The sequence below is a fragment of the Spermophilus citellus genome, assembly GCF_964194105.1.
Source record: "Spermophilus citellus genome assembly, chromosome: X".
Lineage (NCBI taxonomy): Eukaryota > Metazoa > Chordata > Mammalia > Rodentia > Sciuridae > Spermophilus > Spermophilus citellus.
This window is the reverse complement of record NC_138190.1, coordinates 117,442,644-117,463,323: the sequence shown is the minus strand read 5'-3', so window position 1 is coordinate 117,463,323 and position 20,680 is coordinate 117,442,644. Positions and strand designations below refer to the sequence as shown.

At 41.1% G+C, this 20,680-nt stretch overlaps 1 protein-coding gene across 2 annotated transcripts in view; it reads left to right on the top strand.

Annotated features, from left to right (window-relative positions):
- The window catches only part of TMEM255A (transmembrane protein 255A), a 58,530-nt gene extending 38,971 nt beyond the window's left edge, over nt 1-19,559 (top strand). For both annotated transcript variants that reach the window (XM_081278327.1, XM_081278326.1), the window contains 3 exons: nt 2,349-2,511; nt 10,717-10,860; nt 18,861-19,559. In XM_081278327.1, the coding sequence (XP_081134453.1) occupies nt 2,349-2,511; nt 10,717-10,860; nt 18,861-19,019 (466 nt within the window). In that variant the 3' untranslated portion in view covers nt 19,020-19,559. The remainder of the gene's footprint in view (nt 1-2,348; nt 2,512-10,716; nt 10,861-18,860) is intronic.
- Nucleotides 19,560-20,680: the final 1,121 nt, after the last annotated feature.

The following is a 20,680-nucleotide window of genomic DNA, read 5'->3' as shown; positions in this document are numbered from 1 at the left end:
CAACACTTGTGTGGGACCAAGGTCCACACTTCCATGGACTGCTATAGCAACCAGCCACAGCTGATACTGGCTGGAATAGAATTTCAGTAATTTAGGGCCACGTGTCTTCCTCTGATACTGGAGCTTTCCCAGAGGCTCCATCCACAGGCAGAGATGGGGATGGGACCATTAGTATCTTCCCAGTGTTAGGTTTTACCAGCTTAGTAGAAAATTCCAGGGAAAAGTGCTGTGCTTAGTACTGTGTCCTGTCCCGGGAAAATGAGGTCTTGAACCACACTATGCTGCCTGAGGTTATGGTAGTGTTGATGAAAGCAGGCCCTTGCGTGAGGGTTATCACCTGAGGTGATGCTAAGTTGGGGTGTGCCTGAGTCTTATAGCTGCAAGGACCTTCACAGTCTCAGGGGTACACTGAAGGCCACACTAAAGATGGCAGTGATGCAGGCTAAAACAGAAGTATGTCCCACTGGGGCATAGGTCTCTGCCTGGTGCCAGGGCAATTCTAGAGCCTCATCTGTGAGCACTGGCCTGGCAATAGTTGTGTTGCCTGAGGTTGGGGGATGGGTGTTGGAGACAGACTTTTGGCCACTAAGGCTTGTGTTAAGCTGGGCCAAACCTGACTCTCAGCCACAGAGGTCTGCATAGTCTTGTGAGAAGGGAGGTGTTCCTCAAGCCCACTCTAAGGCTGGAACTGAGGCAACAGAAACTTGGGTCTGTCCAGCTAGTGCACAGGTCTCTGCCTGATGACAGAGCTGAACTACAGCTCCTTGTCTGGGTTCTGGCTTGTGATCTGTGACCTGCATAAGGGGCCTTCAGTTTCTATTGGGTGCTTGTCTTATCCCAGTGGGTCTAACAAAGGACTGTGAGACAAATTCCTTAACTAGCTTTTGTGCCCTATTCCCCAGAGGGTGAAATTCTGCTCCCTGGTGTGTCTCCCATGGTTAGGGAAGGGATGATGGAGGCAGTTCCTGCTACCTGGCTTAACACAAATCCAAAGCCTCAGTTCACGAGTATTGGCTTGGCAGTAGGGGGTCCTGGGGCTCTGCCCATCACTGAGTTTCACCATGGTGTACTTGGTACTGGGTTTCAAGTCTGAGGCGTGGACTTAATTCTCTCTTCCTTCCCCAAGTGGGAGGTATGTCTCCCCATGCTGGGGGGCTTGGAGTTGGGGAGGGATGATACAGGCACCTCTTCCTTTCCTGTCTTCTTCCATGCATCTTCTCATTTTGTCATACTAAAAGCAGGCACTATGATCTTTCACCTGATTTCTGTATCTCTTGTGCTGGGAGTGTAGTGCATGAATAGCTGCTTGACTTGTCTGTGGAGAGAGATCACAGGGGGATCTTCTTCAGCAGCCATCTTGCTCCAGATCCCCATTTTAAAATATTTCAATCTGTGGTTGGTTGAATCTGCACATGCAGGACCTATATTAACTGTACAGTCACACTTAATGCAAGGGCTTCAACATATGAATTTGGTCCATAGCAGGCAATGTAAACAAGAGTGGGGTGGATGATGGGGTGTCTTTGGAAAGAGTAGGTAGGGGAAGCCTTTCCAAGGAGATGATATTCAGGGTTTGGTACAGCAACTCATTTTTGGTTCTTTGCTGGGACATTGTTTTGTTTGTTTGGTGGGACTTCTATTGTTGTTTTGTTTTGAGAAGGGAGACACTGGAGTCTTTGAAGCCTCAGTTGGATCCCAGCTTTACCACTTATGACTTGGGCAAATTCCTTAACCTCTGTGTGCTTCATATTCATCATCCACAAAATGGGAAGGGTAACAGTACCTACCTCGCAGAATACCATAAGGATTTGCAGCACTGTCTAATAGACCTTTCTGTGATGATGGGAATGTTCTGAAATCTGTTCTCTCCAGTACAGCAACCACTAGCCACATGTGGCTATGGAGTATTTGAAACGTGGCTAATGAGACTGAGCAACTGAACTCTAAATTTGACTTAATTTGCATTTAAATAGACACATGTGGCTAGTGGCTACAATATTGGAAAACACAAATTTAATTAATCCACACATGTAAAACAACACTGTACCTTGTATATAGCAAGTATCAATAAATGCCATCTAGGATAGTGTTAGTGATGGTTACAAGTATTTCTCTGGCAGATAAGAGGGGTTTTTTGGGTTTGTCTTTGTTTTGTTTTTGCTTGATTGTTTAGATAAACAGCAATCATACTTTATTTATTATTGCTCCCCAAGTACACTGCTATGGTGACCCTTACAACAGCTCCCTACCTGCCCACTTGTATCTTTGCTGAGCTACATGGTAGCCAAATCCCTGGGGGGTTAGCCTGTCTCCAGAATACTAACTATAATGTGTTCCTCCCTTTGTAGCAGGGTGGAGATCACTGGTGGGTACTATGAATACATCGATGTCAGCAGCTGCCAGGATATCATCCACCTCTACCACCTGCTCTGGTCTGCCACCATCCTCAATATTGTTGGCCTGTTCCTGGGCATCATCACTGCTGCGGTCCTCGGAGGCTTTAAGGACATGGTAAGGAAGTGACTTTCCATTTCCCAGTGGTTCCTGTTGGGTGTAGGGAGCAAGGCTAGGTAACTGGAGGAAATGGAGACCCATTTTTTTTAAATGTGTATTTTTTAGTTGTAGATGAACACAATACCTTTATTTTATTTATTCATTTTTATGAAGTGCTGAGGATTGAACCCAGGGGCTCACATGTGCTAACCACTAAGCCATGACCCCAGCCTGAGACCCATATTTTGAAGGGAGCAATCAGAAGTAATTGTTTCAAGGGTGTAGCTGCCTTCAAACATCTCAAGTTGAAGCAGTGTCATCAGTCTGCAAATATTTCTTGTTAACATGAATTACCTGTGCTCTTGAGGCATATCTTGAGGATGGGATGGGAGGAGGGTGGGGTGTTTTCTGTTCTCCCATTTATACGAGTTATGTAAACAGTCTGTCTGTCGTATCTCTCCCTGACATTTTCAATAGAAAGCTTGGTTACTTTTTCCCTTAAAAGCTTTTGGTAGAGAAGGAAGGAAAGAAGGATTAACACTAGTCTCCCCCTCTCCAGGAATTTCACCCTGGAATTTCTCCAGAAAAAGCATCTAGGCTCTTTTCTTTTTTGCATTTGAAGAGCCAGCCCCAGGCTAAGATGCTTGCCAGGTCTTACTTTCAGCCTCAACCTCAACCTCAACCTCAGCCTACTCACATTCCCTTTTCTCTCTTCCAAATCTTTTCCATATATTTGTGTGTGTCTGCAAAGGTATGCCAGGATTCAGCACATAGTATGCACTCTTTAACAGTAGATTTCTTCCTTTCTTTGCTTTTAAAGCACTTCTAAGCATTTATTTGCTAATTTGATAAGCCTTCATCTTTAATTATGGAGATGATAATTTTGAGCTATAATTATCAACCTGGCTTTATATTAGAATCACCCAATGTGCATAAAAAGAAAAACCTCAAACAGAATAGCCCAGATGCCTGGGCCTCTTCTCCAGAGATTATGATTTAACTGGTTTACACTGAAGCCTAGGCATCAATGATTGTTTTAAAAGCTCCCCAGGTAATTCTGATCTGTAGCCATGGTTGAGCAACACTTCTTCAAAGGAATGTTCCACGTGTGCTTAGAGAATTATTTTGTGCCTAAAAGGGGTTTGCTTTGGCCCCAGAAAGGAGAATAGGCAGTGAAACGAAAGTGAGGAATCAGGAATCAGGCAAAGGAGAAATGAAAGACAAGACACCAGGCAGAGATACACACGAGAGTTTATTTGTATGAACTGACAAATAAAGGCCATCTCTCCCTATGGAGAAAACAACATAGGCTTGAGGCTCGGGACTTTTATGGGGCAGGCTCAGGGATTAAAGCAGGATGGGTCCTAATGCGGGTGGTTACAGGTGTTGTTGGTATGGGGGAGTAGTGATACGTCCTTGGGCAGGAAAGTGAAATTTTTGTTAAAATGGTCTTTCACTTAAGATGGCTGTCCAGATGCTAAGCAAGGACCTTATAGCAGAGCTAGGCCTGTGCCTGTTTTTCGGCCCTGTTTCAGGTTCCCCCAAGGAACTGGAACTTGAAAGGCAGTTTGTAACTTGATCCCAGACTGTCAAAAGGATGGGGTTGGATAAGGGGGAAAAACCCTCTAGGTTTGAACAGCAAGTCCCCAGCAGAACTGGACTGACAGGAAATACTGAGCATCCCTGCTGGTGACCCTATGTCAAAAGAAATCCATTCCTGCCCACCCTCAGTCTTTCTCTTCTTTTCTTTCCCTCTCTTATATACACATTTCTTATTCACCTTCTCCCTCCCTACAGAAATCTGAAGCTCTAAGGAGTAGGGGAAGCACTAACATAGGTGGGGCCTTAGGATGGAAAAGGATTTCTTGTGAGGGAGCTTTCAGGTGAGAGAGCTGCAGGAAATCTCTTTATGGATTGGGGCTTCTTTAGAGAAAAAAAATTCCCTTTGTTCATGGAGACTTTCCCCCACGGGCAAATGGAAGGACTGGAAAATAAGCTTCCTAGTTGGTTGTTGAGGAGATGAGGACCTCAGGACTGGTAGGAGTTCCCTGATTGTTCCTAATGCTTTCTGGTGTGGGTGGCAGAGTCATCTTGATGCACAAATGGAGTAGGTGGTGGCTACTTGGTAGGCTCTATGGTGTTCCTGCAAGATTTCCCCCTTTCCAGTTTTATACTTTAAAAATAATAGTGCTGAAAATTCCACCATTTTTGGAAGATGGGCATTGTCCTCTTTCTCCTTGTCCACTTTCAAAATGCATATATTTTAAAAAGGAAAAAGGGGGCTGGGGAGGTGGCTCAAGCGGTAGCGCGCTCGCCTGGCATGCGTGCGGCCCGGGTTCGATCCTCAGCACCACATACAAACAAAGATGTTGTGTCCGCCGAGAACTAAAAAATAAATATTAAAAATTCTCTCTCTCTCTCTCTCTCTCTCTCTCTCTCTCTCTCTCTCTCTCTCTCTCTCCCTCACTCTCTCTTAAAAAAAAAAAAAAAAAAAAAAGGAAAAAGGCTAATATGCCACAGACATGTTAATAGCTTGTGCTACTACCCTCTCTGTGTGAAATATTGGATAAAATCCTTTTCCATGGCAATAGAAGGGGTTGCGATTTGAAGGCAAAGGGTACCTGGGGAAGACATCTTTTCTTCAAGAAATTTCTGGAAGTTAGAAAGAAGAAAGGATTGAGAAGGTGGTGCAATAAAAAATATAGTTCTGCCTAGCTTTTGGCCTTCAGACCTGTTTTTCCTTATTGTGCCCCTTTAAAATGCAGGAGGAAGTCACAAACATAAAGTCAACCACTTTGAAGTATATAATTTAGTGGCAGTATATTCACAATGTAATGTCATGTCATGCAATTGTCACATCTGTGTGACAATTTTTCATTACCTGAAACCTGTATCCATTAAACAATTACTCCCTATTTCCCTTTTCCTGAGACCCAGATACTACTAATCTGCTTTCTGTGCCTAGGGATTCACCTATTCTGGATCTTTCTTTCTTTCTTTCTTTTTTTTTTTTTTTTTTGAGAGAAAAAAAGAAACAATGGTTTATTTCCTGTGACCTGGGAATTATTCTTGTGTGTGTGTGTGTGTGTGTGTGTGTGTGTGTGTGTGTGTGTGTGGTACTAGGGATTAAACTGCGGGCCTCACACATGCTAGCCAAGCATTCTACCACTGAACTACATTCCCTGCCCTTTTTTATTTTCTTGAGACAGGGCAACTTGTGATCTTCTTGGCTCAGTCTCCTGAGTCGCTGGTATTACAGGCATATGCCACCATGCCCAGCCCTATTCTCGGTATTTCATAAATATTGAGTCATAAAGTGTGTGAATTTCTGTGTCTGGCTCCATTCACTTATAATTTTTAAAATTCATCTACCTTGCAGCATATATCCGTGTTTCATTTCTTTTTATGATTGAATGATAATTCCATTTATGGGTATACCACATTTTGTTTCTTTTTATCTGTTGTTGGACATTTGGATTGTTTCTACCTTTTGGCTATTGGGAATATGCCATTATTAACATTCATATAAAAGTATTGGTTGGAATACATGTTTCCAGTTCTTTTTGGCATAAACCTAGAGCTGGAACTGCTTGATTGTACAGTAATTTTGTATTTAACTTTTAGAGGAACAGCCAAACTGTTTCCCTCAGCAGCTGTATCATTTTATATTCCTACCAACAGTGTATAAGGGTTCCAATTTCTCCACATCCTCACTGATACTTTCTTCTTAATTGTAGCCATTCTGGTGAGTGCAAAGTGGTACCTCATTGTAGATTTGATTTGCTTTTCCCTAATGGCTAATGATGTTGGGTATCTTATGTGCTTGTGGGCAATTTAAAACCTTCTTTGAAGAAACACCTATTTAAGTTATTTGCCCATCTTTTAAATTGAGCATTTGTCTTTTTGTTATTGAGTTGTAAAAGTTCTTTGCATATTGTGGATATTAGAACTCTATAGATATGTGATTCTCCCATTCTAAGGGTTCTCTTTTCATTTTATCAGTAATGTCCTTTGATGCCCAAACGTTTTTAAATTTTATCTATTTTTGTTGTTGCTTGTGTTTTTGTTGTCATATGTAAGAATCCATTTTAAAATCCAAGAACATGAAGAATTTCCTGTTTTCTTCTAAGAATTTTATAGCATTAGCTCTTACACGTAGATTTTTAATTTTTTTATTTGTTCTTTTTAGATGTGCATAACAGTGGAGTATATTTTGACATATTATACATACAAGGAGTATAACTTATTCTAATTAGGAGCCCATTCTTGTGATTGTACATGATGTGGAGTTACACTTGTCATGTATTCATATATGAACATGAGAAAGTTCTGTCCAATTCATTCTACTGTCTTTCTTAATCCCACCCCCCTTCCCTTCAGTCCCCTTTGTCTAATCCAATGAACTTCTATTCTTCCCTCTCTCCTGCCCCCTTATTGTGTTTTAGCATCCACATATCAGCAAGAACATTCAGCCTTTGGTATTTTTTTTGATTGGGTTATTCCACTTAGTTTGATAGTCTCCAGTTCCGTCCATTTACCAGCAAATGCCATAATTTCATTATTCTTTATGGCTGGGTAATATTCCATTGTGTATATGTACCACATTTTCTTTATTCATTCATCTGTTGAAGGGCACCTAGGTTGGTTCCATAGTTTAGCTATTGTGAATTGAGCTGCTATAAACATTGATGTGGCTGCATCACTGTAGTATGCTGATTTCAGGTCCTTTGAGTATAGACCAAGGAGTGGGACAGCTGGGTCAAATGGTGGTTCCATTCCAAGTTTTCTGAGGAATCTCCATACTGCTTTCCAGAGTGGTTGCACTAATTTGCAGTCCCACCAGAAATATATGAGTTACATATAGATTTTTTTAAATTTATTTTCTGTATCTGGTGTGAGGTAAGGGGTTCAATTTCATTCTCTTGCATGTGGATATCCAGTTGTCCCAGCACATTTGTTCAAGAGTCTGTTCTTTCCCCCATTTTAGGTCTTAGCCCCCTTGTCAAAAAGCAGTTAATCTCAGATAAATAGGTTCATCACCAAATTCTTAATTTCACTGTTATCTTTGACCTAGAGAGGAAAAATAAGTTTGTTGATAGTCCATCCTGATAAATTCAGTAGTAGCTCTAAACTTTCTAAAAGCATACTTGCACATTTACTTTTTTTGATCTTCATTATTACTGTCATGAGGTAAGTATTACTGTCCCCATTTAACAGTTGAGGAAATGTTCCAAGAAGGGTCAAATCACTTTCCCAGAGCTAAATAGCAGAACTGGGACTGGAGCCCAGATCTTTTAAATGCCAGAGACTTTGCACTTTCTACTCCATCCCCACTGCCCCTAACATTTGGTTAGTCCTTTCTGGTTCTACAAGTGTTGTAACAGACATTACCTCCTTCGTTTAGTTGCTTTAATTTAAAAAAATTAAAGTGAGTTTTTTTTTTTCCAACTGTTGGGAGCTTCTTTAACAGTAAGGGTAGAGAGGGAGGGAAATACCAAGTACCTATCAAATGTCAAACCTACAAACTCTGTCAAGGACCAGTATGGACAATGAAAGGTGAAAGTAAATATCAGGGGAGACAATACTTGATCCACAGCATGAGCATGTAAGATGGGGCTACCGAGGAGGGACTATAACTTAAATCACTTTATTAAAACAAGAGCATGAGGTACAAAGTCCTGGAACACTAATCAGGTGAGCCTAAATAAAATCCTTGGCCCAGGTCCCAATGTCATTAGTGACTGTGTCTCCTCCCTGACTAGAGTGCCCTGGGGTCTCCAAGGAGGGCCAGAGGTGCTGGATGATGGAAGTCATTTCCAGGGAGTAAGGACAGAAGCCAAAGTCTGTGAGCTGGCAGCCTTCAATAGAAGCTGCTAGGAGCCACCATTTCCAGAATTGTGGGATCCTGAAAAGAAAAAGGATGTCTTCATTCCCTGACCAGAGGTGCTTGGTGAAAAGGATCACAAACAAATGTTTGATGAAGTATAAGTTGACTAAATATCTGCAGACTTAAGATGAATCTTTAAAAAGTGAATATATATTGCCATTTTTCTCCTAACTAGGGTCTCTGGTTTGGAGTAAACTAAAGATGAATAAAAGTAGCAGTCTTTCCAAAGTCCACAATCATTGTCTCAGAATTGACTCAGTTTTGTCTAGGCAAGATTGCTTTCACCATTCCCTGTCCTACCTAGTAACCTTTTGTTTTACTGGAGCTCAAAATGGGGGTCTCACAACTTAAGCCCAAGAATTTTAACAAATACGCACACACTCACAGAGGTTCTTATGTGCACACAAATAGAGACAGAGCCTAAATCTGCTGTAAAATCAGAATTACTGATTTAAAATATAGCCAAACTATTATTTTGGACCATCTCTTTTGCCTCATACCTGCCCAATTCTTCATGTTCCCCTTCGCTTCACTCCCTCTTCTTTCTCTCTTGTTACCCTGTCCATTTTCTCTGCATCTTCTATCCCTGACTCTTTTCTCAAGTGGCTTTCCAATGCTTGTTCCATTTTCCTTTTGTATTTCTCTCTCTGTAAGTGTCCTTTCAAATATGGTTTTGACCCTTAGCCTCACTGAACACACAAATACTTTTATAGATATAGCTGATGTTGTGGGATTGTTTTTCCATAGTTGGGCTTAGTTTATTTGGATAAAAGAGCTGGTTTCATTCTGTAAGAGATAGGGTGTTTATAACAGATAGAAGATCAAGGGAAAATGATTTCTGGTACTTCCCCATGGGTAGAATTTTCTTCTTAGAATTCTGGTGGAGAGGTAAGGGCATTTCTAAGGGCTCTTTCTGTAAAAAGCAAGCCAACCCTTGGAATGGTCAAGATCACACACACTAAAGAGTCTGGCAAACATTTCTCAGGTTGTCTGTGAGCTGCATTGTAATGACTGAGGTTTGCAGCTCTTCAGACCTCCTAGAGATGTAAACAGTAACTCACTGCGAGGAAGAGAGCAGTAGAGCTGTGTTGAAACTTGCTGTAAGGGAGTTTCCCCTGCCAACACCCTCACAGTTGCCTGTGCCACTGCCAAAGCCTACCCACATATTTTCACTACTTGAGTGGAAGCTTCTGCTTTCTGCTAAAGTGTTGTAGACATATTCCAGAAAGAAGACATGTTGATCTTTTGAGATAGCTCTCGATTATCCACATGAATGGAGAAGGAGTCAATGGTGGAGAAAAGAGAAAAATCATTTACCCCACATCTTGATCCATGTGGTACAAAGCACAGATGTACCTGGGAACTAATGAGCAGTAGTAACTTCCTTTAGACATTCTGTGGCCCTATTAAGAGCAGGGACTCTATCCTAGACATCCTTAGTTTAAACCCTTGAAGGCTTGAAGTGCTACATATACCATCAGCTTGTAAAAATGATAAATTTTTTTTCTGTGCTGTTTTGTTTGCCAAAAAAAAAAAAAAGATCAATATACTCGGCTTGAACTTTCATAGCTTCTGTGCACTGCTAGCCATGCAGGGCTGAAGAGAAATTAATACCCTTCATGTCTACAGGAGAGCTCCTTAGTAAGGTTGGAATTTACAAGAATCTTTGCAACTTATACAAGCTCTTTATGATTGAATGCATTCTGTCATACCAAGAGCAGTAGCCTGTTCAGTCTTGTCCATTTGACATTTAGCATTTTGAGTCTTTTTTTTTTCTTTTTTAGTCCTTGTTTTTAAAAATGACATAAATAATTTCAATATTTATATAGGCATGAAAATTTCAAAAAAGTTGCAGGAAGGGTTGGGGATGTAGCTCAGCAGTAGAGTGCTTATCTAGCACGTGGGAGGCCCTGAGTTTGATACCCAGCACTGCAAAAAAAAATGTTTTGGGGAAAATGACACAGTGCATATTAGTTGTAAAAACATTGGCATTGGTGGAAAGTTAAGAGCCCCTATTCTCCTAAAATTAGTCCCCTCCCCAGAGAGTCAATGGTTTGTTGTGAACCTTTTCGGGTTTCTTTGCATTAATAAATATGCATACATATATAACTATTTCAACCTTTTTAAACACAAACTGGAATCATTCTATATTAATGTATCATAGTGGCATTAAAAATCAACAATATGCTTTGGAAATTTTTCTGTGTCACTAAATATAGGTCTCATTGTCTATCAAGAGCTACATGGTATTCCATGGTATAGATGTATCACAGTTTATTTAACCATTTTCCTAGTGATGAACATTTATGTTGTTTCTAATTTGTGTTTTTCTACAGAATCCTACTCTCCCGGCACTGAACTGTTCTGTTGAAAATGCCCATCCGACTGTTTCTTACTATGCTCGTCCCCAGGTGGCATCATACAATACCTACTACCATAGCCCTCCCCACCTGCCACCTTATTCTGCTTATGACTTTCAGGTATGTTTGGAGAGAAAAATAACTCTCTGTTTCCTTTGTTCTTGCTCAGGCTATCTTGTTCTTTCCCTCAATTCATTTATAGAACCTTCCCATTGTCTTCATAACATATACGAGATAGCCAGGCTCTCTATCCTTATTGTCTTTAGCATCCTATGGGTACCAATGACTAGGATAAGGACTAGTGGGCAGGAAATGAGAGATGGCAGAGATGAGAGGGTGGAAGTAACACAAGAGGGGAAGAAACAGAGATGGAAGAGAAAGAGGATAGGACCAAGGTGTCCCAAATTGTCTTGAACTATACCAACAAGAAGAAAAATTGGCTGGAAAATGGCAGCTCATTAGTACATTATCAAGGACCCCTATACAACAGTGGCTTTTTTCCCATTCATTTGCCATGGGAAAAGGCCTATCCCTGCTCCTTAGCACAAGGGCCCTCTGAGACACACAAGCATTTGAATCAAACCTGCAATGAGGAAGTCCCTTTTTCTTCAGACTTCCTAAGACAACATAGAGAAAATATTTTTATAACACCCCTCCCCTTTACTGCTATATTATCACATAGGTCAGAAATAGTGTACTAAATTTGCACTTTCCCTTTTTCCTTTTGAGTAAGACTAAGTGCAGAAAAACAACCCCAAAAGGCACTTAATTAAAAGGGATTAATTGTGTGCAGAGCACTGAACTGGGCATTTTATGGAAACAAATGAAGTGGTCCTGTAGACATGTCCAGTGACTGTGTTAGTCAGCTTTCCTTCACTATGACAAAATAGCTGAGGTAAACAACATAAGAGGAGAAAAGGTTTCTTTTAACTCACAATTTCAGAGGTTACAATCCATGGCCATTTGGCCCTGTTGCTTTGGGCCTCTGGCAGCACCAAACATCATGGCAAGATTGTGTGATGAAAGAGGCCTATTCATCTCATGGTGACCAAGAAGCAAATAGAGAGACAGGAAGGGGTCAGGGTCCCACAACTGTCCCAGTTACCTAACTTCCTTCCACTAGGCCCCATCCCCTAAGGTTTCCACCACATCCCAGGAGCACCACAGGCTGGGAACCCAGTCTTCAATACACGGGCTTTGGGAGACCCTTCCAAATCAGAGCAGAAATTATAAGCTTTCAACCATAGAAAAGTGGGATTACACTAAAATCTGGTTAATTCAAAATTCAAGGACCATAGGAAAAACCTTTTAAGGGAGAGAAATAATGAATTTGCTTTCTGTTGAGTAAGAGCCCATGAATGCTCCATGGTGACATAAAAACATGATTGGGGGGTACTTCCAGTTAATGAGCCAGTTTGGCAATACAAAGCCCTTGGGCAACCTAATTTCAGGTTCAGTTAAACAAAATAATTAAAACTTAAAGAACCTATTCAGTAGAATAAAGTATGATTGCATTTGATTTAGACACTGTTTGGAGAGGTCTGAGGCCTTATAATGCAATAATAATACATGTAAGTATGAACATGGACTTGTTCACTCCTATAAAAGATAGTATTAGTACAAGAAGGTATCCATTAAAGCTTAGAAAAATGATGTTAGAATTTGTTTTAAAGCCTACTATATACTGAGATAGAAACCTCAGGTAGCTTTTTATCCAAATAATGCAAATATGCTCAAGAAGGAACAGATAAGTTCAGTACTGACAGATGCAGGAAGTTATCCTTTAAAAAAACTCAGGCATGTTAGGCTAACACAAGGAGGATCACCATTCTCTTGGGGTCCCTATAATGAAACCATTTGGGGATTGGGGGCCACTTTCATTTTATATCAAAGTAAATTACATTGATTTTTAGGGTACACTTTATAATGAGCCCCTTAAGTAGGGACAGTAATATCTCTAGTGATGGTTCTCAGAAGCTCCAAGATAGGAAAAACCTCTTTGGGGTATAGAGCCATGACTCCATCAGCCATTTGTCACTCAAACCCTATCCCAGGAATGAAAATGAGATTGACAGTGTCAACAATGACTTCGGCATTGGGTTGCAGTTCAATCAACACTTACTCTACGTTCCCATGTGCCAGGAACCATGCTAGGAGCTGTGGATATGATGGTTGAATAACAGTCCCTGCATTAAGAGATCTGTCTAGGGACTTGGGAGTGGGGATAGAAGTGGTGCCTAAAAAATAAATAAACTATTACTCAAAATGCTATAGAAACAGGGTACCTAATCCAGAGAAGGGATCCAGATTTAGCCACCTAGTACAAACCTACACTCTGGGTTTATAACAGGAACTAAAGGGACTGTAGAAACCTCTACTTTTTTTAAAGCATTTATTTTTTAATTGTAGGTAGACACAATACCTTTATTTTATTTATTTATATGTGGTGCTGAGGATCAAACCCAGTGCCTCACACATGCTGGGCAAGCACTCTACTGCTGAGCCACAACCCTAGCCCGAAGCCTCTACTTTTTAATAACAGCTACTATTCTTTGAGCATTTACTATGTTCCAAGCATTATACTTAAGAATTTAATATATGTCATCATGCAGTCATTTATGAGCCCAGAAAGGGTCTCTTGACTCTTCCTTATTAAATCATTAAATTGGTCTCCCCTGAAAAGGGGTTCTCTTCCTTCATGCATTCCCCAACTTCCAATTCTTGCCCTAAGCTCAAGCTATCTTTTGTATTTTCTCTTTGGAGACTTTATAGTTATAAGGTGTTGGTCTTGAGGGGGATTTGTTGTTGTTGATGGACCTTTATTTTATTTATTTATATGTGGTGCTGAGAATCTAACCCAGCACCTCACACATGCTAGGCAAGCACTCTACCACTGAGCTACAACCCCAGCTCTATTTGTTCTTTTTAGATACACATGACAATCAAGTGTATTTTGACATATTATACATACATGGAATATAACTTATTCTAATTAGGATACCATTCTTGCAATCGTACATGATGTGGAGTTTCGCTGGTTGTGTATTCATATATGAACATAGGAAAGTTATGTCCTATTCATTTTACTGCCTTTTCTATCCCCATCCCCCAAGGGATGTTTTTTAGAGTATTAGAGTTATAGTAGTTGTGTTCTTCTCAACAAAGTCATGTATGCATGGAATTCAGTTTCAGTTCATGTCCCTCCTCTTCCCTCCTCTCCTCCCTCCCAGCATTCTCTTTCCTCCACTCTACTGATCTTCTTTTTGATCATTTATTTATTTTTGATTGGTTCTATTTATACATAAAGATGAAATCCCCTATGGTATATTTATACATGTATATAGTGTTCTTAAAATTCATTCTGCATTTCCTCCAAGGGAAATGCTTTTAAGTAATTTGTCTCCCTTTTAGAACTTAGTATTTGATTAGAACTTTCTTTTGTTCATCAAGGTCCATTATATTATAAGTTCATGGGAGGAAAGGCCAGCTTTTATCCAAGAAAGCCAACATGCCAGGGAACATCTGCTTATGTTCTCAAATTAATAAAAAGCAGTCAGCAAACGCACCCCAGCTCTGATGATAAAACCACCAGAAACACAAACTTGTCCTCAAAAGTCCAGAGCTCCCCTATGCTCTTCTCTGATTGAAAAATGACCCAAGATCTTACCATAAAATTGATCTTCCTCGATTTTATTCTGAATGACTTCCCCATTTTTGTAATTTCCAAATAGAACTATTTCTGTGACTTTGGGTTTGATGATTTCTATTTCCTTTTTACTCTGAGGCCAGTAGGAGGATGAGGAAAGTCATGCCCTTATTGCATAGCTGTCCAGTTAGGGAGCTTGGGAAACATTTCTTGTGGTCAGACCTGAGCAAAGACTTGGTTTTGATCAGCTGACCCTGAAGCAGTTTCAAGTACTGAGTATGGACAAATAGAACTTTTCCATTTCCATTTCCATTGTACTCCACAGTGTCCTTGCTTCTCATGAACTCCCCTTACTTCAAAGCAAGAAGGACATAAGCTGAGACTACTTTTACCTCCCTGCTCATTTCCCTGGCACTCATTTCCCCACTATCCCTTCAGCTTTAGTCAAGTAGTCCAATGTATGTATAGTGTATTAAGCATCAGTTTCTATTTCCTCTGGGAAATTAAACCCAGTGTGACTTTATATAAACCCCTGCAAGTTCTCAGTCATACTTTCCAGTCTGGCTTACTGGACCAGTTCCCTGACATTAACCATGGACTAGTCCCTTCCATTTGATGAGTTGGCAAGTTGAAGCTTAAAAGCTAGCCTATGCAGAATGCCCTCTATTTAAGCTCTTTATTAAGCACATGCAGGTACATTATGTTTCACCTAAACCACTCAAAATGACTCATTATAAATTGGGCCCATTTAATAAAAGGATTGCTTTAATCCTGGGGGAGGCAGTTTATGGCACAGGTTGCTGAGTGCCTCAAAAGGCTGTTGATGCTGTCACTCACCTTTTTCATTTTTCTCCTCCCTGCCAAGATTTTCCTTTCTTCTTCTCCTTTTCCCTTGCTCCTCTCCTCCCTTTGCTTCACCTTCCTTTCATCCACCCTTCTCTCCATCTTCCCAGCTTTGCTTTCTGGGGCAAAACAGAGAGTGGATGTAAAGAACTAACGAATCCTGGATTTTATCCTTGGGGCAACTTCCCTCACTAGTGATTGTCACCAGCCAGTTCCAGGGCTCTTTTTGGAGTCACAGCTCTATTATGCTCCTAAAGAGAGACACATGCCTTGACAGAAATGTACATTGATCCTGAAAAACATGGGCCAGCCATCGAGCAGAGAGGAGACAGGCTATGGTGGAAGAGGTGGGAGAGGAGAGCCATGCATGTCCCTGAAGGGGACACTCTCTTAGCACCATCAGCCTATAGGTCATCCAGGCTTCCACGAAGTGACTGAGAAAGCTAGAGGTGACTTAGGCCCAGTAGTGAGCTACTTAGATGCTCCTCATGTTCCATGGTGTGTGAGGATTCAAAGCTCTAATGTCAGACTCTCAGGCAGGAACCAAAACGCCAGGCCAGCTCCCTAGCTACAACAAAGCCAGCTCTTTCCCAAGGTGCCTGCCTGTTGCTAGGAAACTACTCACTGGTACTGTGCCCCCCCCCCCCGAACCCCAAGGGTGTGTGGACCATAGCCAGTTAGCTCTCTAGCTTTGCCAGAAACCCTTCAATTTTATCCTTAAGACTCCCAATTTTATCTTCAAAGGGAAGTGAGAATCACCTCCCCTGGTTTCTCCCATAATACTTCCCAACCATGAAACTGAGAAGTGAAAACCCAAGGGCCGTTGTTCCACCCCCCTTTTATTATCAACGTGTACAACTGCCACCCATGACAGCTGCTGCCCACAGAAGCCTTTTAATACCTCTCAGAACAGAACTCTCTTTAGCTGTACTGCAGGAAACTTGCTCCTCCCTTCTGTGGTTGGGAACACCTAAAACTGGCCTGTTGCCTTTCCCCATCCCTCTAAAGGGATTTAGAAGGGCAGAGTGCCACATGCCTGGACACAGAGTTTCTTGGCCCCTAGGGGCAGTTTTCCTCTCTGGTTAGGAGGAGAGAGTTCTTAATTGAGGAAAGAAAGAGAAAGGAAGAATGTGATGGAATGCAGAGTGGAAAATTAGGAAATCACTGTATAGTCATGTGCTCCATAATGTTTTCGTCAATGACAGAATGCACATACAGCAGGGGTCTCATAAAATTATATCACCTAGTAACATTATAGCCATCTTAGTTTGTACAAATACACTCTGTGTTTGCACAGTGATGAAATTGCCTAATGATGCATTTCTCTGAACATACTCCTGATGCTGAGTGACACATCCCTGTACTGAGGTTTTAACAAAGGGTATTTTAGGAGGAGGGAAGAGAAAGACTGAGTTTTTAGGAAGGAATTTGGCTTATCATGAGTCCAGTGCCTCAAACTGTTCTGCCTTTAAAGGCTCTCCAGGTTCAGTGACTCTGTCATTCCTTTACTCAGTGAAATTATGGATGGTATAGAGGAGGACAAGGAGGATGGCAGCTGCAGTCTCTTCTCAGTCCTATTATCATTACCCATTATGTAGTAAAGGTCAGATATTTCAGTATCTTAAGCAAGACCCAGAAACCTGAATACCTCATTCCCAAGAATGCAGAGGTTAGGACTGGGTATACAGAGAATAAGACAGCTGGTCAGAGGCTCCAGACACCTCATATCAAGGTGGACCTTAGATTGCTATAGGCCTGGAAAATTGACATGATCCATTCAAACTCTGGTTAGCAGCATAAAGTCACAGTGACTGCTTCACACCCTCTCCCAATAGCATTCAAACTCTTCAGAAAATTTGGTATAAGTACCTTTTAAAAATATGTGCAAGCCATGCCGGGCACAGTGGCGCATGCTTGTAATCCCAGTGGCTCGGGAGGCTGAGGCAGGAGGATCTTGAGTTCAAAGCCAACCTCAGCAATTTAGAGAGGTGCTAAGCAACTCAGTGAGACCTTTCCTCTAAATAAAATATAAAATAGGACTAGAGATAAGACTCAGTAATCAAGTGCCCTTGAGTTTAATTCCTAGTACCCCCACAAAAAAATATGTACCAGCCAGGTGCAGTAGCACACACCCATAAACCCAGTGGCTGGGGAGGCTGAGGCAGGAGGATCACAGGTTTGAAGCCACTCTCAGCAAATTAGTGAGGTTGTACGCAACCTAGCAAGACCCTGTCTGAAAATATAATAGAACTCAAAATAAAAATAAAATAAAAAGGGCTGGGGATGTGGCTCAGTGTTGAAGTGCTCCTAGGTTCAATCCCTTGTACCAAAACAAAACACACACACACACACACACACACACACACACACACAAATGCACACATAAATATCAAAGATTATATATATCAATATATATCTATATATCTATATCCTAGAGCTAAGACAGAACAGAATATTTGCAGTTCTTCCATTCTGTTTGTCAATTTATGTTTGCTCTTCCTGAGAGCCCAAAACTGTTTTTCCTGCCTCTCACCATCCCCATAGTTCCCTCCAGTCTTCAGACCTCACTTCAGTCTTGTTCTACCACTGGAACAAGAAAACACTACCCCCAAGCTGTGACAGTATTCTTTGAAAATAGATTTTATTTTTAAAAAGCATGCCAAGCTCATCTTCTATACACGTGAAGATATATTCACTCATTCAGGACTTATTGAATACCTACTACTTAGCAAGCACTGTTCTGAACTCTGGAGGATATGGCACTGAGCAAAACAAGTCAACTCTCCCTGAGCACAAAGAGCATTAGGATTAAGCATGGACATGGGCCAGGGCAAGAGAGGGGAAATGACTCTTAACCTGCCAGTTCACTGGATATTTTTAGAATTTGGATCTGCTCCTTTCCCAAAGATAGACAACACAAAGTAAAATTGAATCCTTGGTCTCTACAACCTGACATACTGTATGCTCCTCCTTCTTACCATTGGTATTCTCACCACCATGCCTCTGTTACTCTTTGCTTTCCAACCTACCCTAAACCTGGGGGGTGATGCAGTGGTAGTTCAGATGGAATAGAAAATTATGGACTCGGAGTTGGAAGATTCCAGAGCCAAGAAAGCCATTTAATTTTTCTGGCTTTGTTTTTGTTTGTTTTTGTCTATGAGATGGGCTCCTGACCACTGTACTACTTCTCTACGATAGATTCGTGGAGTGAAAACTTTCCCAGGGACTAATAACTTCACCTCATTAAACGTTCTTAAGGCCCAAAACACCTTTTTTTAAGACTAGTTGAGATGTAGTTGCATAGCTCAAGGGAGACAATAAGTCTGACGGCCTGGGTTTTAGATGCAATAAAGGGAGAGGTGTATTCAGAGACAACACATTAGAAGCAACAGGATCCAGTGGATGACTAGATGCACGGTTCAAGGGCAAGGAGCAGAGGATCACTTGAGGCTTGCAGCCTGAATGAGTAAGAGAACATGGGACCACCTGTTTCACATCCCTCATCAACTTTGTAAGGTTTAGAAGCTCTTTGAAATAAATCTGCATATTCATTTTTATGTAGTAATGATTATTCATGGAACTACAAACTCAAACTCACTGTCTAAGCTGATGTTTTCTTTTTATTACACAGCATTCCAGTGTCTTTCCATCCTCCCCTCCCTCTGGACTCTCTGATGAGCCCCAGTCTGCTTCTCCCTCGCCCAGCTACATGTGGTCCTCGAGTGCACCACCCCGTTACTCTCCACCCTACTATCCACCGTTTGAAAAGCCACCACCTTACAGTCCTTAAAGATGAATGCCTGCTGGCTATTGAGATTTTTGTGGCTTTTGTATTTCTGCTTTAGTGGAAGTGTGTAGGGTACAAAATTTTAAGTGTGACTCTTATGCATAAAGTTTTGCAATGGCCTACCAGGCTAGGGAGAGATAGGGATGAAGCTTATTTGTTATTAGTGCGGAGCAGGGATGGCTAAGCTGAGCCCAGCACTCCCAAGAAAGGCAGCTCACACTTTTAAGTGAGGCTGGGAACCAACCCAGCAAGAAGCTTGTCATGTTTGGACCTGCATTACCCTATGCTCCACCTCTGTATTCAGCAAAAGCATGGTTGCCATCTGTTTCACTTTATGTAAAGGAGTGTTGTCCTCAGGCTCTTGGCAGATTGCCACCCTAGCACCCTGGTTGAAGCGCCCAGCTTATAGGCCCTATCTTTCCCTACTACTAATGTCAGTCCTTAAGGAAATTTCCCAGCTGATGGAGCTACACAGTAGTTCCAATACAGAGAGTTCTGGCTAAGATTTTGTTTGCTCATTTGGATGTTGAAAAAAGCTGCCCATATCTCACTCCTTTCTTCTCTGTATTGTAAAAGTGGCTGCTGTGATCATTTAGCTCAGCTTTTGTTATTGGTACCTCCTAAAGGGAAAAGTGCAATATTCCCTCTTCTCGAGTAGTGGGAAACAGGATTGATCTGGAAGCACTGAAATACAGAGCAACATGTAAGCTGTTCTAAGTAGATCTCGGTAATACATCTGATAATTTAGGAGACTGTGGTTTTACTACATGTTGCATCATTGCAAAATGCATTTGCTACAGGAGATACAAATCTTACAGTTGAAATTCAGAGTTTAAAAATGCTAGATTAGGTTGGGTTGTAATATGAATTGTTACTAATCTTTGTGACTATTTAATCTTCAAATATTGTGCTTCAACCCCAGCAAACCGCACGTATCCTGCACCCCACCCTAAAAGAATCATCTGTATTTTAATGCCACTGCTCTTATTGGTCCTTTTTCTGTTGAGACCAATCATGACAGCATTCAATTCAAGATTATGAGTGTTACAATGCCGCTTTAAGTCTGCAAAACCTCAAATGTAGCCAACTTGACAAATTCTTAAGTGTTACGGTAGATTTAAAATCCATCTGGCACATTGTGGTATTTGTACAGTTCTTTTAATTATACATAGTTTAAACCATCAACCTGATGAGTTTAAGACACTTTGGCATCCATGCCTTCACTTCAGAATGAACACTTTCATTGGGATCTTGTGTTAACCTGAGAATTGATTGGTTTAAAGACAGATTGTTAATCCTACACTTGTATAATGTAAAAATACAGGGCTACAGGAGGGTACCTAGACAGTTCTGCAAACATGGAACATATACTGGAAAATTTTCCAGCCAATTTTGCTACCTCCTGACTTGATGGATTAGAGGTAGCAGACAAATGCTGGTGCTCCCATCTACCTTGTAGACACCTAACCATTAAGAATCATCAAGGCACAACTAGTGCACTCATTGTTCACAGTAAATGTTTGCAAAATATCATTTAATTTTTAGCATCATGAATGTCTTATCCAGATTTCAAATCTAAAAATCTATAATCCTATGCATTATACAAAATCCCTATTATTTTTTACAGTTCTGAGCAGATTCAAATTCTATTGGATTTCAAAAAG